At 44.1% G+C, this 24,698-nt stretch overlaps 1 protein-coding gene across 1 annotated transcript; it reads right to left on the minus strand.

Annotated features, from left to right (window-relative positions):
- Positions 1–11: 11 nt before the first annotated feature.
- On the minus strand, positions 12–24,448 carry ptdss2 (phosphatidylserine synthase 2). Its single transcript, XM_070831536.1, has 13 exons — positions 24,280–24,448; positions 23,478–23,861; positions 19,198–19,299; positions 13,506–13,588; positions 11,222–11,289; positions 10,274–10,408; positions 8,330–8,380; positions 7,415–7,528; positions 5,971–6,089; positions 4,949–5,063; positions 4,002–4,147; positions 3,057–3,242; positions 12–178 (listed from the first exon to the last, which is right to left on the minus strand). The coding sequence occupies exons 2-13, from the start codon at positions 23,699–23,701 to the stop codon at positions 13–15; spliced, it is 1,509 nt and encodes a 502-aa protein (XP_070687637.1). The 5' UTR covers positions 23,702–23,861; positions 24,280–24,448; the 3' UTR covers position 12.
- Positions 24,449–24,698: the final 250 nt, after the last annotated feature.

The following is a 24,698-nucleotide window of genomic DNA, read 5'->3' on the forward strand; positions in this document are numbered from 1 at the left end:
CCTCTCCCCCCTTCAGGACTTCCTCTGCCGCAGCGTCTCCGAGCTGCCGTTCAGTTTGCTCCTCCCGGACGGGGTGGCTGTGCTGCCGTTGCCCAGGGGGCGGTCCCGGTCCCGGTCCCGGTCCGTGGGGACTTCCTGTTTGCGCCGGCGGGTCTCTTTGTAGCGGAGAGTGATGTCACTGTGAGGGGGGGAAACACAGAAACACAGTTAATGGAGACGCTCGGGATCATTTCTTTTCTATTTCACTCACTTTTATCGGCGTTTCTCATCCCTGAAGAGTCTGAAAACATAAAACTCACGCAGTGCGGTGAATGGTTTAGTCACAGGAAGAGGACAGGGTCAAAATCCTGTGAGAGAAAACAGCATTTCATATCATGTGTGGACTTTTTTCTCTTCTTATTATCAGTTTGGAGCCGTAGTTTGGTTTGATTCAGGCACCAGAACTACTGACGATGATGGTTTGGGTTATATATGTCCAACATGCTCCAACAAATAGCCACACTGGCCCTTTACTCCCTGTGCTTCTCTGTCCATCTTCCTGCCATTTAGCATCCATGAGCACGATAACAACACTTCAGAAAAGGTTCATAGCACATTCAAATGTAAACGGACGACTTAAACACAAGAGCCATTATTTAAACATCATAACTGACAAACGCTGTACGTTAATAAACACTTTAACAAAATCTATTAAAGTTTTAGAGTCTCATTAAGTGTTTCTGCAGAGCCGTGAAGTGAGCAGCCGACTCCTGGAGGTTTCCAGAAGGACTGAAAGCTCCTTGTGTTCCTTCAGTTAGTAAAAGAAGCGTCTGTAGGTTTGGACTTTCGGCTCATCAGGTCACCTGAACTCTCAGAAATGTGAAGCATCTGTTTGCGTGTGGAAATAATCCACGAGACTGTTTTTATCTGCTCCAGCAGCCATGATTACTTTCCTTTAAGGTCACGATGAAGGTCAGGAACTCCGGCGTGTCCGTTTACAGACGCATTTTCACCCAAAGAGCCCTGAACTTTTTAAAAAAGGGACTAAAAGGTTCCTTCAGCGGTCTGAAGAGAGTTCAGACACACTGTTCTGCTGTTGTTTGAGAAATAAACGGCTGGTTTTACGTCATGCTGATGTTTCTGAGCACAAATTCACATGAAATAAACTGAACTTTAGTGACCGCAGATCAAATCATAAAGATTCTGATTAATAGCAGACGTCCTGCAGTGGCTGAAATAATAAAACTGTCTCGTAGAGCAGCGTTCAGTCACGACAACGAGCCGACACTCGTTCTTATAATCCATCCAGGATCCGTTAACTTGGTCTCATCTACAAACGTGACTGGAAAGATCCCACTGGTGTCCTGAGTTTGTAGAAATCTCCTGCAACGACCATTCAGACGCCAAATCACGTGTCCAGCATCGCTACAGAACATCCAGACGGTCTGAGGCCTCTGATTGGTTGAACGCTTGCAGCATTTTACTTCAGCTGCAGTCTGAAGTGTGAAAAAAGCTCCAGCTGTTGGAGCAGGAACCGTCTGAGGGGTAAAATAATGTCCCAGGAACCACATTCAGACATTCAGACTCTAAGTTTGTGGGGAAAAGTCTCATTAACGTGGCTGTTGAAGAAATATTGATCCTGCTTTGACGCCATTTCAAGACTCAGTACTCACCTCCACCTGCTGATGCTGATGGAGGAGGAAGAGAGACGGAGGAGGGGACACACACACACACACACACACACCTGAACCTGCACCACTGGGTCAAACAGTATTTGCAGATAATTCTTTGCTCTCCGTTTAGTTTAAGCTGCTTGAATTTGGTTTGACTGATAACGACAGTCGAGTGTCCCGTTTATCTTTTGGGGGAAACCTAAAACAAACGAATAGCAAATACCATCTTACCCAGATCTGACTGTGGGACAACATGCTTTAGTGTCTGGTGCCCACGATGCACTGCGACTGGTGGAGGCGCTCTGTGGTGAGTGGTAGAGCTGATCTGATTGGCTGTCATCAGAGCATGCTGACTGGTAAACAGTGTGTGTCTGGGCTCTTTATCACTTGCACTGTGTGTCAGCACTACGCTCTGTATTACTGAGAATAAAAACATGACGTGAGGGGAAAAGGTTAAATAGAAGAAGATAAAAATCCACCACAGCAAAAACACTGAGAGGTGCCATGCGGGAGAGCGTGTGGAGAAATATTGGATCCCTCTGGAGGATCCCAAACATCTCCCAGAGGTAGTTATGGATCCAAACAGTGAAATATTAGAGATGAAACAACCGCCAGTCTCTGCTGTACCTACCTCATTGGACATTACTGCTGAGCGTGAGCCAGAGGGGAGGGAGGAGAGCGACAGGGAGGATGGGGGAGGCAAGGAGGGGGAGAAAATAGACGAGAAGCTTAAGAGGCGGCGGCACGGCTGCAGGAACACCGCTCGACCCAAGGAACCAAAGGGAACCCAAAACCGTGTTGCTACAGTCGAGCAAACTGTTTTTAATTCATTCATGTTTAAACTGAAAAACAGCAGCTGAACTCTTCCTGTATTTGAAGATTTAAGGTGCTGAAGATCCTTTAAAACAGCAATTTAACCAGTTTTTCATCACCTCTTCTCTTCTTTTTAAGTTACAGTAACTAGCCAAGCAGCTGGGCCACTCCTGTAAAATTAACGTTTTTGTCAATGGAGTCTGGTGGCTTTGAAGCGAGCGCTTTAACGGCTCTTCGTGGTTAAACAAAAAGGATCTTACTGATCTATCTGGACACACTTTGCCCTGAAGGATCACATTACAGCTGCTGCAGCCTGTTTCACGGCTGCCAGCGGAGGCTATTGGACCAATTCCAACACTTCTTGTGCCCACTGGTCATTTCAAAACCAAAATATGTGGGAAAAAAGGGCCCAGGGTTAAAAACACCTGAGTTATCCTTTCAGGTAAAGTTGGTTTTCATCTCGTCTCAGCTAATTCAGACGTTACTGAACATTTAAAAAGGAATCAGATTATGATTCCCCCTTCATGTATTTACAGTGAAAAAAAAATAAAACCTGGCTTATTAAACGAACAGCAGCCATCTTCATCTTACCGGATGAAGAACCGCCACAGGGTCCAGGTGAAGATGAGGACGAGTCCTAGAAACCAGCACTGCATGATGAAGAAGGGGATGGGCAGCATGATGGTGTTGGGGTCGTACTTGACCACGATGAGGAACTCGGTCACCGTGATCGCGGCCACCAGCCACGCCTGCTGGCCCAGCTTCTTGTGGAACTTCCTGATGGGAAAATGTGCACATAGTTGTGGAAAAGTCACGTGACTGGGAGGATGTTTGTACAGTTTAAAGGTGAGCTTGTGCCGTGGGAAGTGTGAAAACACACATTAGACCATATTGGTGCTCTAATTTAGACTCACACAACACTCAGTAACATAAAATACAACATGTGGACTGACAGCAGCAACTGTTTCTGTGACATTCTGTTAGTTTTAGTGTGTTTGTGACAACGGGAAACGTAAAAACCTTTCCACACGGATGACTTTAAAGAAAACCGTGCAGCCTTTCCAATCAAAATAAAGGTGGTGCAACACTGTTTGCACGTCGGTCAGACAAACAAAGAAATGCTCGCTTGCTGTTGGCAGATGTGATTAGAGGCTCGTGCTATCGGTCTGTAAACACGCTCCCTTCCCAAGAGCTGCTCTGGGAGTTTGCCAACAGGAGCAACAGTCGTGCAGTTCGTACGGACACATGAAGGCATCGTGCTAAAGGTTTCTCTCTTAGCACTAAACTGGAAATGTGAGTTCTGATGGCCTGCACAGATAAAAAGCACAGGCTGAGCATCTGTGTACAGATATTTGTCTGTGAAATGTCCCTTTATATGTTTATATGTTGAGTTTCCAAGATCTATAAATCTTTTTCTCATCTTTTCTTCACTCTTCTTGTGTTTGTAATGTTAGAAATCCTCTTACATGTGCAGCTCTCGCTCTAATATTCTAAAACATGATGGACAGACTTGTGTTGCACTTCCAAGCTACTTACGGGTCGTCCATGAAGTCGTAGATTTCCCTCATGGCCACACCCCCCACGTTGACGAAGAAGACGAGGCGGAGCAGCACCAGGTAGTGCTCGGGGGGCATCCACAGCACAAACTTCAGGTAGAAGGTGTTCAGCTCTGCCAGGAGGAACTGGGGAGTGGAGGAGATGAATAGAGGAGTCATAGGATGAGACGTGGGTTGTATATACAAATGAACAATGTCTCCAGGGCGTCTGCATGAATCTGCAAGTGGAATTTAAGGCTTTAAGACGTTTTAATCCACCAGTTAATTAGATTTAAGGCCAATTTTGCAATAAAACGTGAAAATGTAGTCGTACAAATGCAGACGCTGTCAGGACAAAAGGTTTAAGTAGGACAAAATGACAACAACTGGTTCAGTTAAAGAACATGTGCTGCAATATGTTCATCAATGTGAAAATAATATATTCGTCCTTAATGATATTAAATCACTACAGTTGTCCTACAGCCGAAGAGTCGAAGACATTAATATGTCCCACATTACATTAGTGGACTGTAGATCACATTCAATAAACACATTTTAAGGCCTTGTTCGACTGAATAACTGACATAGCAATAAAATCACTGCTGTTATTTTACTGTTAAGTCAGTTATTCAATCATGCAGCAGCACTTGAACCTGTAAACACCGACTGGGGAACTTTTGGCTGCAGGCAACATGGAGTTTAACTGTTAAAGTTAAACATCACACACTTGCACATAACAGCCACGCTGTAACGACACAAAGCCATTTCCCTTTAATAAACTGAAGATGGCAGGATTAGACTTCTGCCTTCCACTATGTAAGTATGAATTAATATCTCATCATGGTGAGGAGACATTTGGGGGTTAAGAAGCTTAACACGGACTCATTCCTGGTGATATGTCGAGGACATGTATGTGATTTATCATTGTGTTTTAATCTCATTTCTTACCATAAAGATGATGCCTAACACAGCGAGCCAGCGCCGGAGGTTTGAAGCTGGCTTCCACTCAAACTTCACCCAACTGTACGGAGTGAACTGGAATGCTATACGCTTGATCTTCCCCCTGGGAGCCAGACAGGAGAGATGGAGTCAGAGGCCCATTAATTCACATCCATTTCAAAGGTTAAACAAGTTCAGTTTCAAGAGCAGTCAATATTATTCAAACGTGGACAGTTTACCTTTAAGGATAAGCCTATTTTTTTGTTTTAATATCTTGGTTTTGGAGTGATTGCTTCAGCCAGCAGCCGAAAACAGGCAGCAAACGAGCTACAATTAATGTAATCCTTCAGGGCAGCTGCAAAATTTAAATGTGCATCCACTAAAAGTGCTTGTTTTAGTGTCTGACAGTTTTTGGTTTAAAACCACCAGACTCCATTGACAAAAACGGTAATTTTGCATGGCAGTTGCTGGTCTACCACCACCGTGTCCACCGTCTCAGTCAGTTTGTCTGTGTTACTGTGCGACTTGAAACACAACGATGCAGTTCAATACTTGTGCAACACACAGTGACACAGACGAACTGACTGACTGAGGGCAGCAACACCCATATTCTGGGCAGTTAAATTACCGTTTTTGTCAATGCAGTCTGGTCAGTTTGAACAGCTTAACACAACAGCTGTTTGTGGTTAAACCAAAAGGATCTTCCAGGTCTCTCTCTGCAGGGATCCTTTCCATAATGCTGTCAGACACTTAGAATAACAATCTGAGCCTGTCAGTGGCTAAAACAAGCACTTTTAGTGGTGATCTACTTTGATCAGCTGCACTTATCCCCAAGGATTATACCGCAGCCATTACAGCCTGTTTGCTGTTCTCTCCCGCCTGCTGATCTACTGGACCAATTCCAAAAGTTCCTCAGAGTCATTTTCGAACCCAAAATATCCCAAAAAAAGAGAAGGCGGGGTTCAAAATGATCCTTTCCCCCAGTTATCCCTTAATGAAACACACACAGCGTGAAGCACATGAAGTCGTACTTGTATGTAGGAATGTTCCACAGGCCCTGCCACTGGTAGGGCTTCATTGACAACCAGGCCAGGGTCTTCATGCCGCAGTAGATCCCCAGACCATTACACACCAACACATCCATGATCCACTGGAGAGAGAAAAGCACAACAACTTTATTAAAGGGTTAAAAACGTGGTCCACCCACTTGTGTTTGCTCTTAAGGCCCAGTGTGTGTGCTGGGCCTTGTTTTTACTGTCAACTTTTTACCTTGTTGTCTATATTCTTAAAGACAAACATATAACCCTAACCCTAACGCCCCTTACTTTCTATTGACACAGTCTACTTAATATGTTTTTAGAGACAGCAGCTTATCCTTCTATGATACTATTTGTCTGTTTATACTTTCTAATGTCCTTTTATTGCTTTTCTCATGATTTCCTCCCTGCTATCACTTATCCTCACTGGTATAAGGATCTTACCATAAACATCATGCAAACAAATTACCATTTAATTGCCGTCATAAACCTCAGCGGCTAAAATGAAACGGCTGTAATGCTGCAGCAGCCGGCATCAGGTGCCAGGATGTTACAGAATCACATTGCTTCCTCAGCTCTTCATGTACGACAGAGCAGCAGCAGCAGCCCGGCAGCACCTGTCCTGCTGAACAGCTCACGGAAAAAAAAACGAGAGCGAGTTCCAGCTGCTTAAGAGCACAAATCGCAGGTTTGGATGTGATCGTCACAGCGCAGCCTTGTTCGCTTTACCGCAGCCCTCTGACGTCTGCAAAACGGCTTGTTTACGTCTGTTTCACCGCTAAAATAAACTCTGAAAAATGCACATCTGACAGTGTTTTGGAGGGGCAGCGTTTTCTCTGGTTGCTACTTTACGGACTGTCCACAGAGGTAAAAATGGTGGAGCCACAGACGGTTTATGAGAGGTGGATGAAGCTTCAAATTTGGCTTCATAGGCGGTTGCCATCTTGGTTTTTCTGGAGCCAGAAGTGATTGGTAGCCCTGCCCTAAAGCATGTGTGTTTTATCATATTTTCCTCTAAATGGACCATAATTTACTAAATGAACGTCCTGCTGTGCTGAAGAAGACTGTAAACTAGCGACTGAGATCAGAAACTCATCAGGAAAAAATCAGCGAGAGCGTTAATCCAAGTCAAAAAAAAAACAAAAACAAAAAATGAAAGCAGCTTTTCGTCAAATGAAGTCAAAATAGCTGAAAATGTTTGTACAACTTTTCCTCAGTACAACTTGCTTTATTCACCAGTGTGTTTAATGCCCAATATGACACCAAAAAGAGTCATGTGACACATTTATCTACATTATTATTATTAGTGTGACAGTGTGTTATGTATTTCATTCATTTATAAGCTGAGACCCTGTAAAGTTTAGTGTTTCTGTCCTTCTGATTCGACCTGTTGACCTGCAGGGGGGTGAAGGAGAAGAGCGGTGATGTTTGTACGTACGTGGTCCCACCAGCACTCTGAGAAGTTCGGTAACTGGTGCTCCAGGCTGTATTCCAGGAACTCAAACATGACGCTGATTATCATACACATCCACCAGTCCCGGATCATCAGAGTCTGAGGGGGACACGAGAGCAGAGGAGGGAGAGTGAGCAGGAGGAGGAGGAGGAGGTCGGCAAGATGGTTAAGACAAGAAAGAAACTGATTTTTTCACTGCTGCGAAGGCAACAGAGCTGTTAGTTAAGGACAGATGATGATAGTTTAATAATATGAGGTTGTACTTAATGATTCAGATGGTTGCAGATTCATTAAAATCTCTTCATCATATTTAAATGTCTGTTTTCTGGAATTAAATCGCTCTGAAACTTTTGCCCGGCGTGCAAACAGGACTGACGTTCTCATCTCTGTCACAGGCTCAGCTCCTTTAAACTGAAACTGATTTAGTTTAGATCGCTAAACCGCCGCTGTCCAATCCTACGTTATCCACCGCTGTGGGACGCCTGAGAAGCTTTGGGTCATCTCACTGAGGTCAGTTTGTTTTAGAAAAAGGGGCAAAATGCTGAAATACAGCGTTCATATGGAACCCGTGTCGTATTTTTAGCTTTTTCCGAAGCAACAGAGGAGCAGAGACGTCAGACTGTGCAGGAAAAACCTCATTTAAACTACTTTCCACTGAAAATCAACACAAATACCTTTTCTTGTTCCAAATTCAGAAAACTAACATTAGCTAGTCCACAACTACCAAACTTATACTTAATAACGTCATGCAACCGCCTTTGTTTGCAGCTTTAGTATACGTTTGTCCAAATTAAATTATCGCTATGGTCTGAATGTTTACTTCTCTCTGATAATTCAGAACTGTGTTATTATTATATCTCTCAGTATTTCAGTGAAAACAGCGTTCTACTTCATGCCCACCTTGATGTACCACCCCAGGAAGTGAGCCGGGACGAAGCCGTCCATCTTGTCCTGTAGAGACAAACCACAAGTTAAGTTAACAACAAGTTCTCTTCACAAACAAGCTGCTGTTCATCACGTCCTTACACACAAAGATCATTAAATACGCAGCTCATTTACAGAAAAGTCAATTATCACACTTATGTATCACCTCAAGATGTCTTAAAAAAGATCCTTGAGACTGAAATGTTTACTTTTTTTTTTAATAAAAGCAATGCAGTCATGATAAATATGAGGATTTTATTCCCCGACACCACAAAACCTTTTGTGTTTTACTCCTGAAATAGTTTTGGCTCTGATGTAACTAAGCATTAGGAAACTAAAATAGTATCTGACACTGAAGATTCATCTGCAAAATGTTGATAATTAATTGTAATTAGTTATTTAGTCTGGTTTCAGCCTCTCAAGTGGGAGGATTTTATATGTTTTTTTGTCATATATGATAGTTTTGGACATACGGTCAAATAAAAACGATTGGATTGTGAGCAGTTCTAAGGCATTAAAGGCAGTTTTCACTATTTTTACACACATTTCATGAACCAAACCACGATCAAGGGAATAATTGGCACATTAATTAATTGTGAAAATAATCATTAGATGCAGTTGCAGCCCGGCTGTTAATCACAAGTCTCTTGTGGTCTAATAAAGTATCTGGTCCACATTTGTACCAACCAGAAATGAGCACAGTGAGTACTGGGTCAGTGAGCAGAATAAAACCTGGCCGGGCATCATAAGGCACAGAGATAAAACACATCCTAAACCAGTTCAGCCATCAAGCACTCGTGTTCAGTTCTTCATCAGTGCAGCCTGTTTCATGCTCTTTTACCTAAAACGTCTTATTTTGAAATGAAATGTCTTTCTAAATATCATCTGGCCACAATTTGAGATTTTTAATAAAAGGTTATTCACACAGGCGGAGTGTGATTAAGTTTTAGGACGTGGTGGTTCGACCCACTCTGAGAGACTGAAATCAGGCCAACTGTGGAGACGGGGTCTGGGTCACGGAGGCAGCAGCAGCAGCAGACTGCCTCCCCAGGGGCGGGGAGCGGGGGGCGGCCTGATTCTACTGACGGGCTATAATCTGCACCAGACACAAGCCTCTGGAGCCAGTCAGCACACATGAGAGGAGGAGGAGGAGGAGGAGGAGGAGGAGGAGATGATTTTATCTATTTCACAGTAACACAGAAGGTTTAGACTGCCAGACCATTTAAGGTCTTTATCAGTAATAAGTGAGGGCAGCATGGAGCACAAGAGAAATGACCAGTAAATCAGAAAATAAACATCTGTTGTCAGTATGAAGGTACTTCATCATATATTTCAAAGAGCACAACAGAGCTGTTACCTCAATGTAGAGCTGATAGTCGAGTCTTAATCAACCAAGTTTTAATTGGTTGCAAAAGCAAAACAAGTCAAAGTCCATTCAGGCGCTGTAACTGTAATAAATTATGTCCGAAACTCTTATGCTAGAGGGCTTTTAATTTGAAAGGAAGGACCTCGTGTCGCAGGAAGTGGCGACACTGACTGACATAAGTGCTTCCCTGCGGTTATAAGATGATTATTTACAGATAGTTTTATGTTGAAATCCAGCCTGTGGGATCAGTTCCAGACGTGAAACTGTGGTGAAATAAATCAACAAAATGTTCAGAGTCGTTCTCACTTTTCTCACCAGGCTCTTCTTTGTGTCTGCGCTTGTAAAACGTATAGTTTTTTTTAATGGTTTTGTGTTTCTCTATAATGTAAAGTTGTTCTCAGCTCTGGAACTCAAACCATTTTGTGATACCCGCCAAAAAACACTTGTGCAAAAAATGAAATGAACATCAGAAATGTAGAAATATCAAAGGCTTGAACTAAAGATTACTAGTTAAGTAGGAAAATCTTTGGTCAGTAGCTCTTTCTAACACTCACCCATATGTTGTGGAAGGGGTCGGTGGCGTTGCCGGGGTCGTATATGAGGCAGTTTCCTCCGTAGTCCCGCTCCGGGAGGGCGACCCCGAGCTTGGGGTCGATGTACTTCATGAACTGTCGCCCATCGTGCACCGTCTAGACACACAGAAACAGAAATCAGCACTTCGTCCACTGAACAGGAGACTAGAAGTGAAACTGAGACGCTGGATGTTGCAGGTAGACTTTCCAAATATTCAGCGTCATAAGAATCATACTGTCCACAGATCAAAGCAACCATGATGGCAGCAAAGCCAAAATAAGTTCAGCTGCACCTGTGAAGACTTTCTGTGTAGATTTGGCTGCAGGTCACTTTTACAAACTACTCATCTCCTAATTAACAGACACTTCAATGTGTTTAAACTGAATCTTTGCGGCTCAACATCTCAGTTTTTAAATGGAGCTACAACTTTAATTTTCCTCGCATGATAAAGAGGGCTTACGCATTTAAACTTTTTCCCCCCACCACAGTGTCCAGACCTGATTAAGAGAGAGTTTAGCAGCTGTAAACTACTGCTGTTTTAAAAAAAGGGTCTGGCTCAGTGACATTTTAATTAAAGTGGGGGAGAGCAAAGAGGCTTCCAGGGCTCCAGATGTAGGAGGATCACAGCAGAAAAGATATTAGAGCAGTAAAATCCGACATTTTGGCCGGTGCTCGGGCCCGTTTTTAGGATGCCTCTATGCGCTCCATCACATTGTTTTTCAAGGATGTAGCTACGTCAGAGCAGGAGTTCTGCTGCCAGCGACACCAAAATAGTCCAGTAAAACCCCCAAGGAAGACGAGCATGCTGGGTAACTGACGCACTTTCTGCGTGCATGTGTGTGATCGCTATATGGATCTCCCTTCGGCAACGATGTTTTAAATGCAAGTGTTTGAGCCCATCGAGGCACCAGTGTCATCAACACACCAACCTGAAACAGGATGAAGATGAGGAAGAGCTCGTAGACAACGGTGACGCAGAGCCAGAACCGCCAGTAAGCTACAGACAGAGAGAGAGAGAGAGAGAGAGAGAGAGAGAGAAGGAAGCGTTAGCATGTGTGGCTAATTGGCTTACAGGACATCAGTGTGTCACACAGAGAGAGAGAGAGAGCATGTTAACGGACAGATTAGTTATAGTTTGCGTGCTGTTTACAGGGAGCAGGTCAAAGGTAACGTAGAGGTTACACAGTCTGGAGTAGTAGTTTGTGAAGGTTATGTCACCTCAAAGGTCCCATATATTCTACATAAAACACATTATTTCTTTTAAACAGACATGGCTGCTGCTTCGCTCTCGGCTTCGTGTTACCAGGAGCTGAAGTTAGTGAGGGGGAGAAAACACTAACATGACATCACAAAGGGAGCCAAATCTACTCTAAACTGAGCATTTTCACATATATTTACTGAAAGATGGAGCAAGAGAAAAAGAGAGAAGATCATCTTCTCTCCAAGTCTAGCCATCGCTAGGCAACACTTCAATATATCTATTTTAAAAAAAGACATCATAAAAGATAAGATAAACCTTTATTCGTCCTACGTTGGGGGAAAACGAACAACAGTGCAAAGATAAGTTAAACAACAGGTGCCTGTATAAGTAGAATATAATATAAATAGAATAAAAAAAGAGAGACTGCACTGTAGCAGAACGGATGATGGGATGAATTATTGCACCAGGCAGAAAAGCAGTATTGCACAGACTTGAACGAGGATAAGATATTCTTCTTCTTCTTCTTCTTCTTCTTCTATGTTCTGATCCTGACTTTGACATTTAGTCTTTTAGCTGATGTTGTAGAATTTCCCTGAATTTTATCTTAATAAATAAAACATAAATCCCAGCGTGACTTTCCTCTTATTAAGAATACGGGGAAATTCAGTAACAATTAAGTGCAACAATCAGAGGGATTTCAACAGATAATCTGGTTTCCATCTCTTTTCTAAAGTCACATTTAGGGACTAACAGTTCGACGTGGTAAAAGCAGGAAGCCGTCAGAGCAGCACCTCGTGATAAACGCCCCACAGAAAGGATTCAATTCACCTGTTACCCTCCTTCTAATTTCTTGTGGATGTGTGTTTGCTGAGCCACACCCAGCCGGCGATCCAGCGGGGAGCAGCAGGTAGTAAATCTATAAATGCCCCCGGGGTCTGTTCCCACAGAGGTTCAGCTCGGCTGCAACAAGGTGAACAACAGCCGAACCTACTTGGCTGGCTCAACAGGTCAGGGAGCACGACACACTCTCTCTCTCTCTCTCTCTCTTTTTATGAACACAATCAAACAAAACCTCCTTGTCTTTCACTGCACAGAGGGAGGGAGGGGGGGGGGGAAGAAGGCAGAAGTAATGCAACGACAGCGGGCCAAATTCTTGCCCGGACACTTCACGCCTTCAAGACTCAACAGCATTCACAGTGTGTCTCCATGTGACCTCCAAACCCTGCTATCTTCCTCCCTTCTTTTCCCACTAGAGTTAGTGTTTTGTGACAAGATAAGTCTTCTGCCCAACGTGCCTCATCAAGAGCAACGGTGCTCTGTAACTCCTGAATAAAGGCTCATATGAATTTATTAACAGAGAAATCCAAATGCTGTGCTGTGTTCAGGGACCGTCCGGTTTAATTTGTGTATTTATGTGCAACACACACTGCTATAAAGTCCTCAAACAGCTTTCTGATTCAGTATTTGTGGAAAACTTGGATGATAATAATAATAATAGCTCGTATAATATCTATATATAGCACCTTACATGGTACAAACAATCTAAACGATGGCAGGAAAACAATCCCTGGAGTCTCCATTTACTCCGACGTCTCCTTTATTATGACATATGCATTTCTCTATCCATCGTGCGCATTGATTCCCAGCACTCAGAGGATCTTTGTTTCATCTTAGGAGCCAACATGACGTTCTCAAATTCTGCTACTGATCCAATTAGAGGTAACTGCTCTCAGGCGCTCTGCGTTAATTGTCTCTTACAGCAACAAAGACACAGTAAATGTGCCATTAAGAGTCAGACTCCACACTGAAGACGGTGTGACCTTCACGTCCATTACTGTGACGGCAGATGTGTTTCCAATATCTCAGTTTGTAAACAAGTGCTTTCTTTAACCTTTTCACTTATCTGGAAGTTAAAACAATGCAAGCAAATGTCACGTTGACAATAAAACAGCTCTGTGAACACCTGAGCTGCTCACATTCTTTAAAATAATAAAACACGGAAGAGTTCTTACCTGGATGTGGTCTGGTGAAGGGTCCATCTTTGGCCTGTGTGACTCCAAAACAGAGGAACACCAGGATGCTCGCCACAATCCCCCTGAAGAACCACAAACACAGAAGAAACGCCACTTAATGCGAATCTGCAGACGAATCCAGCGGCTGATTTACGAGCCGTGCTCTCAAGCGGTGGCGTCATTATGACCGAACATATTTATGTGGACAGTACAAGTAGAGATGTTTGAGGTCATCGCAGTTGTCTCCTCCAACAGATGAAGGTAGTGGTGATTAGATCCTTTAGGTACTAACAACACACGGTGAAAATACTCTGTTACAAGCAAAAAATCTGTAAATCAGTAGAAGAATAATGAGGAAAATAGAGTTTAAGTGCTGAAAAGACTGTTGTACTATTATAAAATTACATTATTAGTCCTCATTATTATCACGGAAAAGCAGGATTTCACTGATTTTCATTCTGGATTCATCTGCTGACTATTTTCTCCATCGATCCACTGATTGTTCGGTTTGTAAAAACAGTGAGAAATGGCGTCGCAGTGAGCCAACAAACAGTCCAAACGTTATTAAAAACAGAGTCAGACGATTCAAATCATTCAACGGAAAACCAGCAAACCTTCACATCTGAGAAGCTGCAACCACAAAATATTAAGACACAGAAAAATGACAACAAAAGAGCTGATTATTGGGTATTTTAATCAATAACAAAACATCATGTATTAAAAAAAAAAACTGTTGAGGAGCACGGGAGTGGTGAATTAGACCTACATGACTTGTCATTTATTAAATAAAAGTGAGCGACAGACACTAGTCGTCTACTCAGAATCCGATTTAAACGTGAGGGTTTAACAGAAATGGTGTTTTAGTGAAATTACATTTATTTCATGAAGCAGAGGCTTTTGGCTTTTACTCTCAGTTTTCTTGTCAGTTTGTCGTTGGAGCTGCTGAAAACTGGACTAAACTTCACGGAGAAGTTTAAGTTTTGTAGATAACAACGTGTATTTTCAGGTAATTTGATGACTACGTCTGCAGGACAGACGGCGACATCTAGATTAACGACAGTGTTTCTTTCTATAAACTAATCAGTCATTTCTTTCTGTGGACTGAGAGCAGCTCCAAGCTAATTGAAAACGTGTGATGTCGGCGGTCTGAGCGTAATTATGAGCAGAAAGAGCAGGAGGGGGAAATCCATCTGGAGGCCCCGTCTCAGCAGCCGACCACAGGTAATTACTGCTCATTACGATGCCCCGTGTGCTCACTGAGAGATTGAGGCCATTCGAACTCTCTCAGGTTGTGTTTCCTTTAAATCGCTGCTGTGTTGAGATCTGAAAACCAGGAGACCAGGCGAGGACGCTGCTCTGAACTTGCAGGTGAACAGGGGAAGCTTAGCAACGGGACACACAATGAGAGTTTAGCTTGGGGGTGTGTGTGCAGGTGGGAAAATAAGTGTGGGTGAGACTGGTGAGGGTGACTGATGACCCAGACGACGATGTTAAAGAAGGAGTGTATCCAACAGTGTGTGAATGAGTACATGAGTAAGACTCAGACTGTGTGTGTGTGTGTGTGTGTGTGTGTGTGTGTGTGTGTGTGTGTGTGTGTGTGTGTGTGTGTGCTCCACCGCCAGGAAGAAGCTCAAGGGTCTTTATCCCGGCGAGCCGGACTGCGCTGACTGCAGCAAATCCTGTTAAGAGCCATCCTTCAATCCCTAACAAACACCAACATACACATGAACACAACCTACACTCACTCACACACCATTTACACAGCTTGCTTGTGCTTGGCATAACTTGTGCTATTCTAATTACGCTCCAATACACAGCCACTATTGCTTAAGAGAAACGTATCATTTTGAGTTTATAGTATATTTCAAAGTGTCGGATCCTATTAAATGTTTGTGTAACGCACAAACTTGGCAGACCAGCCACTCCCACGTTCTGCAAGGTAAAACTGCTGTTTTTGTGAATGGAGGAGTGTCTGACAGCATTATGGAAAGGATCCCTACAGAGAGAGACCTGGAAGATCCTTTTGGTTTAACCACAAACAGACGTTATATCGCTCTCTGCACACACACCAGACTCCATTCACAAAAACAGGGATTTTACCTCACAGAACACAGGAGCTGCTGGTCTGCTGCTGCTTCCATCAGTTAGTTTGTTTGCGTTATTGTGTGTGACACAAATATTGTGTTGGATCTGAACTGACCCTTTAATACACCAAAGTCACGCAATAACACAAATAAGACATCCCATCATGGCAGCAGTAGACAAGTAACTCCCATGTAAAATTCCTGTTTTTGTGAATGGAGTCCGGTGGCTTTGAAGAGAGCGGCATAACGCCTGTTTGTGGTCAAACCAAAAGGATCTTCCAGGTCTATCTCTGTTATTTGAAGTGTCTGACAACATTATGGAAAGGATCCCTACAATCTGAGCCTGTCAGTGGCTAAAACAAGCACTTTTAGTGGACCTACTTTGATCAGGTTTAGTTGCCCTAAAGGATTACTGCCTGCTCCGTTTCCAGTTGCTGGATGAGGATATCTATTGGACCAAGGTTCTTGCACTAACCAGTCATTTCAAAACACAAAATATGTAAAACCAGGGGCCAAGGATTAAAAATAAGTGGGGTATCCTATGAGAATCTACTTTACTGAATATTAAATCACAATAAAGTCTATATCCTCAAAGTGGATTTAACTTAAACAACTCTAAACTCTCCTTGGAGACAGGAGCTCAGTCAGCGGTCAGCAGACTTGTGTGGACCACTGGGAGCACAAAGCAGGACTCTAGTAGTAGAGTAGTGTGCTGAAGGAACAGACTTGTGTAATTTTATGGCGCCTTACCACAAAAGGGATGCTGGACCACAATAGAGTGCTGCAGGAAAGAGTCCTAAAACCTGGAAGTGAGTTGGTATTTTTGCACTTCCGCTGCCCTCGTCTCAACGTCAGTGGGCTCTAATGCCTGAAATTAAAGGTCTGTTGCCGACACAGGCTTCTGAGGTTCTTACGTTATTTTGTTCTACAATATAAAACACATCAGGAAACACCTCACTCGTGAGGCCTTCACAGCCTCTAGAGGTGTTTGTACACTCGCTCTTGCAAACTTTTCTAACTCAAACTTTCCCACTTATCAACTTGTGGTGTTTTACTTCTGGTGACGACGCTTCATGAAATAACAAAACGTATTACGATTATCTTGCAGAACAAAACATGTAAGTGTAACTTGCTGCTAATTTCTGGGTTTGCCTACAAAAATACGTCATCTCTGCAGCACTCAGCAACATCCAGACACACCAGCATTTACAGCAGCACCATTTCTGACCAAATTCAGTTCATTTCATCCTCCTCCTCCTCCTCCTCCTGCTCCTCCTCCTGCTTGCTGCTTTCCACTGTGTCAGATCTGGTGAACTTTGACACACATGTTTCAGGAGTTGAGGGAACAGACAGATATTCATAATAAAAGAAGCTTTGTCACACACATCTAATTTGATAAAACGCTGCTCAGCAGAACTAGAGGCAGCTTTCCTCTTCATTATCCATTTTGCCACAAACAAAATTAGCCGTAACCAACAACAGCTCTTGCATGAAGTAGTCACACGGCACATTTGTGAGCTTACTGACGAAGTTAAAATCTTTTTCAGGAAGCACAGACAACACAATCTAACAAAATGTGTTGACTGGGCGCTGAAACCTATTTGCCAAGTCTTAATCTAATCAAACGGTATTTAAGGGTGCTCAAATCAATCTGCCACAGATCTTTATCGATTGATATTCGCACTAAACTGTGTGATTAGTGGTCTCGTTACATGCTAATCAGAAGAGATGATCAGATGACGCAAACAAGTACAGTTTGATCGATGGGTCACGAACAATTTAGCCACGAGGAGACAGCTGAGGGAGGCGACACAACAGGGCTAACATCTGTCCGTAGAGACAAGACCGGACTTTATACGCTGCGGGTGGCTCTCTCTTAACTGCTTAGATCACCATGGTAACTGATGCTAACCAGCTTAAGAGTTTCATCTTAAATCAAAGTGTAAAAAGCGCCGCCCATCTTTCCCATGATGATATTCTAGCTTCCCGCCTGAAGGAACAAGTTACAGACAGACAAACGTATTGAGCCGCACGTTAGTGACGCCCCCGAGCGAAGCCGTGCAGTTACAGCAGTGCAAACTGTAGCATCGCGTTGTCATGGGAACCTGCAGCATACAGGATGCCGAGGCAGAAAATCTGTAATTTAACCCGCACACACTGCAACACGTGTTACGCAGGAGATCAACCACACATGTGAAACAGATTTTTGCTCCACCAGCATATATAACTTTATTGTTCTGCGCAGATTGAGCTTTTATTCTAATTCATACAGTTTTACTTATATTATCCAACAGGGAAAGTTTTACTTGTTAAACTCCAAGCTGGAACACGTTGCCTCCCAAAAAATAAACAGCCGTCGATCCATAATTCTTTCTCATCTCTTAGTTTTAATATTTAAGATACAATGGTGAAATAAACAGTGCTACACGACATCAGGGTTTCATGTTTCTGTGAAAAGCAACATCTGACCGCTCGTGTCCTCGGCGGAGGGCCAGCTGGGCTCAAGGTGAGCGCCACTGAAGACGGAGGTAATTAAATTTCAAGCGATGAATTGTGCACCTCGCCGCGGCTGAACGGCTTCGTGCCAAATGGTGTCAAAGGTGAGATAAACAGTGCGGTTCTCATTGGCCGGTTCTGTTCACCGGGCTTTGAATGACAATGTGACCCACAAAACATTCACACACACACACACACACACACACACACACTATTCAATTGCCTTTTCCCTTTAATCACTTCTAATCTGTGAGTTCTGGGGCTGCACGATTATAATCGAAATGATAATCGTGATTGTTTAGATCCTGATTATTCATCATGATTATTAATTGAAATGAGGGACAAGATATTTCTTTGGACTTTAACATTTAAACAAACAGAACAGCCTTTCACCTCCATGTTGGGCTACACTGCTGCTGATGCATAAAAGTAAGGCTGCTCCTCATCGACAGGGTGTCTGCTGGAAGGGAAATATGAATAAAGTTGCCACAAACACTTTTTATTTCAAATTGAACAGATTTGGTGACATGCTGTGCAGCTTTAGGGCACTTCACCGTTTGTTCCCGCTTCAATACTTGTCCTAAATCTGAAATACTGAAGATTCAGCTCTTCACCTTCTGCTCCAGACATTTGGTTTGGTTTTGGCCGTCTAGTCTCTGTTGGACATTACTCTACCCGCCCCCCCGGAGCGGCACGACAGCTCCCCAAAAAAGTGAAGCCGGAGCAGCTTGACCGCCCGTTGCTGACTGTTCATTTAGGAAGTTCTGATTTGATATGCAGCAGAGCAGAGCACACATTTGTAATCGCATTTAATTGTGGGAAGCTGAAAGTCCTGATCAAGATGAATATGTGATTAATTGTGCAGCTCTGGCTGCTACAGAAGGACAAAAGTGGGGTCAACTCTTTTGAGGCAGGGATACAAATCATTTCACTATTCGTGTCGCTGATTACTGATAAAAACAAGATGAAAGTTTTCTGCTGCTGAAACGATTATTTCAGTCCCTTCAAAAGATCACAGGGGATCAAATGGAATTTTTGGGGGGCTGCCCGCTGGGTCCTGCAGCGCTTCAGCTTTGAGCACACAGAGGAAGTGACGAGCGCGGCCTACTGACCTCTTAGTGTTGTAGGCCGTGTCCTGGGGGGTCTCTTCCAGCAGCGTGACGTAGACCAGAGCACAGGTCAGAATGAACAGCACGGTCACAGTGTGGGCTCTCCTGCAGAGGGACACAGAGGGACAAAGTTAAACTCAGTAAGGAGAGAAGAATCCACAGATGCTACCTGATGCCACCATATGAGGGGAGCTTAGCTGTGTCAGTGCATTGTAGTCTGAGATTTACTAAACAGAGATTACTACACAAAGCTTATGACTGACAAACCTCTAATAATTATTACAAGTAAATATAATGTGAGTTACAAAAAGTGTGAGCAACAAAAGAATTCTCTTTCTTTCTTTTTCTTTAATGGGAGAGGAAAAGTTAAACAAAGCTTTTCAGGTGAACAGACTAAATCCTCAGCAGGATGCATCTGACCCTCTGAACTAAAAAACAATTAGTATACTTTGTTCGACAGGTTGAACTGGAGTTTAACTCCCAGAGAGCAGACCTTGGCCTCTGACCGGACTACACTGGCTCGGCTATCTGTGGGAGTTATCTCGACAAAAGGGGCAAAGTTTTTATGCGTCTGCCTACCGATACGAGTCACATGAACATACAGCATGCATACGGACAACCAGCCGAATTCTCAGTTAGCCAGAGGGGAACAGGATTCGGCACTCGAATGGGATTTGAAAAGCTGAGAAGCAGATAACTGTGAGAGTGGGATTCACGGTTTAATCCTATACTTGGGACGCTCAGACCGACCAAATGAATCGGCCAGTGTTTATTATGATTCGGGGCGTCCCAAAGGCCAATGCTCAGGGCCCATCCAGGCACTTTTAAACGCCTGACCTATTACCGGCCCCGTATTTGTCCTGCTTGGGGTATGCCAGCTGTCAAAAACACCCCCCTGAGCGGAGTTAAAACACTGACACCAAACAGCATTGTGAGGGTGTGACCTGTACGTGAACTGTGAAGTAAAAACACAGCAACCAGCAACGTCAGTCAACCCCCATGTCATGACAATGTGCTGTTACAGAATATCACAAAGCAACATGTCGCAGGAGCAAAACACCTCTAAACTGTTGCTGAATCTCAGCATCTTGTCTAATTAGTCTGGTTAGTCGTTTTTTCTAACATCAGCCTTCCTTAAATATCACTTTTTCCTCACCAATACATGTTAAACTACACATTTCACAGCTGTAAAATAAACTTGTCAGCATTTCCCTCACCTCATCAAACCAGCAAAGCAATGCACAAACACGAAACCACGTCCCCGAGCATGTTCAGTGACATTTTCCTGACACAGCTACTCTCCAGGGATGGACAATGCTGTCATTTTCAGAACAAAACCACTGCCCACGCTTACTGCCATTAAGTCAAATGTCACCCGGTGCAACCGTGTGGCCGTTTTATCCGTTTTTGACACTTTTGGGATGGTGATCGAGGTCAGAGGCACGGAGGCATCCGCTCCATCGGCCGCTACAGCTGCACAGATAATAGTCGCTTCAGGAGACTTGGTAATAAAAAGATAAAAACATCACAAGAGTCATTATTTAAAGGATCTTAATAATGAAATAAAGCCGTGGTTTTAAAACGCTCATTTTGTATTAAGGCCACATCTGTCATCCGTCAAACTGAAGACTGTCACCCGCTCTGCCAGCCCTTTGGCGCACAGTCTGAGTCACAGGGACGGCACGCCGGGTGTCATTAGCATGTTCTCCCTGTTCCACCTCCTTACCCAACCTGTTTGGCAGGAGACACGGGAGAGGGCCTGGCTTCTCCCTGCCCTGACAACCGCACAACACCACCGGGAGAGAAAACACAGCACAGGAAATACCTGCCTGGTGCTTACAAAGAAAACGTACAGCTCTATAGCGATTGAGGTTGAGCATCCAGATAAATACAAAGCTGCTGGTGGAAGAAAGTCCAACAGCCAATCACAGAAAAATAGCCTAACGCTGTCCTGATGCCGAATGTGACTTTATTTAATACAACAAGCTCGATTGTCAGTGTCACGCAGCATGTTGCCACAGTCGCTTCTGGCCTCCATGATCTCGATTTGTTACGCCACATGTTCACCGGCCTTGTGACACTTGGATCACATTAAATCCCGCTAAGAGCTCAGATTTCCTTTGAGCGGTAGAACCACCCCAACTTGAGAGTTTGTCTCTCAAAATGCATCTAAAAATAAAACTTTTTTCCAACATACTGTCTGTCGTCACAATCCACAAAGCTTTCTCAGAAGGCTCTGAGAGCTGAAATGTGTGGGCAGCAATGCTATTTAAGGACAAATGAAAAGCAGTGAACCAGCACAAAATTGTGCTTCATCAGGCCGAGCTCTATATATGGTCTATCTAAGCTATTCCTCTTTTCTCAGACAAAAAAAAAACACTTCCTCAACTCCAATCTGTGCTAATAAGGCAGGTTTCATGCCACAGGGTTAACAACCACAGGAGGCTGCCACCATCTCTGTAACACTCAGGAGACTCATCAGGAATCCACCACAAGCAACCAGCGTTTTCACTCTTTACTTCTTCTACATGTGCGGTCTGCTCGAGTCAGCTCTTAAAATCTGTCCATCGTGGTTGAATTTGAGGTCCTGGTTTGTATCTAACTTTCCCTCATGACTCTGATGCTCCACAGATGTATTTTTATCTCATTCCCCCTTGTTTTCAGAGTGTTTCTGCATAGAGCAGCACACATTAGTCGATTAATCCATTAGGCGAGCCGACAGAAAATGAATTGGCCTCTAGTCAGATGATCGACCAGCTAAAAATCAAAATTCAAGCAAAAACTCCCAAAGTTTGATCGTTCGAGCTTCTCAAAATATGAAGACTTTGTTGCTTCTTTGTTTTGTATTATAATAGAATTCATGTTTTGGACTATTTGTCAGACAAGAGGTCACACTGGGCTCCAGGACAAAACACTGACGGAGAAAACAACACTTTTTGACTAATCTGTAGAAATAATCTCTTGATGCAGCTCTAATTGGATACAAGCCCAATGAATATCCAGGATGCCGTGTGATTCATGGCGGCTGCAGGTTTCCTTGTTGACCACAAGGTACACAGCTCCACAAAGCCATTCTTCCTTATCAGTTCTGCATTATAACAAAGTGGGAGTATCAAACCGAAAACTCTGCAGAAGTGCTAGTCAGAGCTTGTTATCTGGCTGAACACTGAGGTGCCAGTTTATTAGGTACACCAGGATAAAACTAACTAATTGTACTTTGCACCGCTGCTGAATTACACTGCATAAACTAGAATTTAATCTACCATAATTGATATAATTGGCGTGGCCATACATTAGAGACTCCTCTACATGCTGCAGGTCTACAGGAACAGACACGTGTATCTTAGCATCGTCCTCTTAAAGCCGCCGAGTATCAGAATAACAGGAAACCTGCATGGCAAGGCTGTAACACAGTAATGAGAATTTCTCATTAACATCTCCCTCTGGGACCACCAGCCTCCTCTGCTGCCAGAGATATTGGATAGCTTAGCAGATTCTCAATGTCCCGTGCTTTTTACACACACACGCAGACACACACACACACACACAGACACACACACACTTACTCCGGCTTAAATATTCCTGGAGCGACAGGCTGAAGGGCCATTGTAGCTGTAAATTCAAGAGAACTGCAGAAGAGACAATGTCACTTTTCCAGATGAGCCTCATTCCCTCACGTCACTCCACCTGCACCTTGCATCTGTCGACATGGTCGCTCACTCTGTCTGCGTGTGTGTGTGTCTGCATGTGTGTGTGTGTGTGTGCATGAGTGGGTGCATACAGAACTCACTCCTCCAGTTAACCGCATGGACACAATATCTGTTTTGACTTCAGGTCTGTCGAGGAGCTCTTTCTGCTGAAGGTGCAGCCCTGGGATATTAGCTCCTGGCTCGTCACCAGCGAGCCCTGAGCTCGGACGTGCAATGTAAGCATCCATGGCAGCCTGGCACACACATTAGCGGAGCACCTTTACAGCTGACACCTTGTGGAGGAGGCTGGTGGGTCATTTTACATTCGAGCAATTTCACCCAAATAAAAAAAAAAAGAGCTAAGGCTCAGACTTCCTATGTGGAGCAGGGTCACAGTATTTATTGTGCATCATGGAGGTCACCTGGCCTCGTCTTTCAGTTCACCTTCAAACCTCTAACACACCCTGTTTTTCCTGCAGGAACTGTGTGTTTTCCTGCAGCCACTGATCAGAACACGGTCACTTTAACATATATATTTATATGACTATATATGACATGCATGCTGTTGACATTGTCAGGGAGAGGTGCACCCACCAGAAAAAGGTGTTGGTTCCGTCGTCGTAGACCTCGCACTCGGTGTTCCTCCGGTGCAGGCTCTCCCTGGAGGTCTGCCTCATCACGCTGGCTCGGATCTGGCTGCTCTGGTCCGGGCAGCCCGGCTCCACGGAGCCGTTCTTCACCTGCTCGGCGGCTGTGGCGCACTTGCCGGCGGCGCTGATCGCGGACACGCTGCTCTTCTTCGACTCGGGCTTGGTCATGGCTTTTACCGACCGATCGACCGACCGACCGACCCGACCCGACCGTCCGCCTCCTCGGTGCTGCAAACGGATCCGGAGGGGGGTTTAAGGTTTATCCTCGTGGGCTCTGCTCCTCAGTACTGTCATCCGCGTCTGCCCCACCCAAGTGGCTGTCAGCATCCTGAGGCGGTCAGTGGGAATAAACGAAATGCACATTACGAGGGAGGAGAGGACAACCTAAAAAAAAAAAAAAAAAAAAAAACACCACCACCACCCGGTGTTGTTTTAGAGGCTGGTCCCTGAACGCAGCACGGCTCCGTACACTGACATGTAGCTTGTTTTAGCACAACTCATTAATGGCTTTAAGGTGGTAAACAAATCACAGCAGCAGCACTTGATGGGAGGAAGCTCGGCTAACTGCGCTAGCTATCTGTTTTTGGGACTATTTGACCTTCCTATCGAGGCTAAGTTAACTGACAAGCTTGTTAACAATTAACCGACGTAAACCCACCACCACCCCAGACCTTCCCCTCATAATTTAAGCCTTAAAATGTGCCTCTAGCTTCGCTATCTGTTAAATTTAAGCTAACATTACTCACCAGTTGAATTTATAGGATTACTGACTGAGGTCCGGGTGAGTTCAGCCGCTGCTAACGCTACATCAGTGCGGGGAAAAAATGGTGGAAGTCCGTTTTGTTGGTAGAGAGGAAGGTAAAGTGTGTCCCGGTCCGATTGGAGACAGCCTGTGCCGCAGATACACGAAGAACAACAAGCTTTTTACACCCACAGACTGAGCAGGCTTCACTCCAGACACACATCACATGGGGGCAGGAGGCTGCGATGTCAAGCTAGCAGCAGCAACCGTACAGCATCCGGTTGTTTTTCTTCACAATAAAAAGAGAGCCGTCTTGTCGTGTTTAAGTGGTTTTATTTTGAAATCGCTACACGGAAGTCGCACTGCATCTACTTCCGCCATCTTGTGTGTATTGACGGCCTGAGCTGTGTGGCGGGTTTAGCC

Source organism: Pempheris klunzingeri, chromosome 5 (genome assembly GCF_042242105.1).
Source record: "Pempheris klunzingeri isolate RE-2024b chromosome 5, fPemKlu1.hap1, whole genome shotgun sequence".
Lineage (NCBI taxonomy): Eukaryota > Metazoa > Chordata > Actinopteri > Acropomatiformes > Pempheridae > Pempheris > Pempheris klunzingeri.

Bases quoted from the DNA above. Each gene is read 5' to 3' on its own strand.
- ptdss2 (XM_070831536.1), bottom strand. From the start codon at position 23,701: ATGACCAAGCCCGAGTCGAAGAAGAGCAGCGTGTCCGCGATCAGCGCC. The intron at 5,064-5,970 runs GTACGACTTCAT...TCTGGCTCCCAG, and splicing joins TGGAACATTCCTACATACAA to GGGGAAGATCAAGCGTATAG. The intron at 4,148-4,948 runs GTAAGAAATGAG...TCCACTCCCCAG, and splicing joins TGTTAGGCATCATCTTTATG to TTCCTCCTGGCAGAGCTGAA.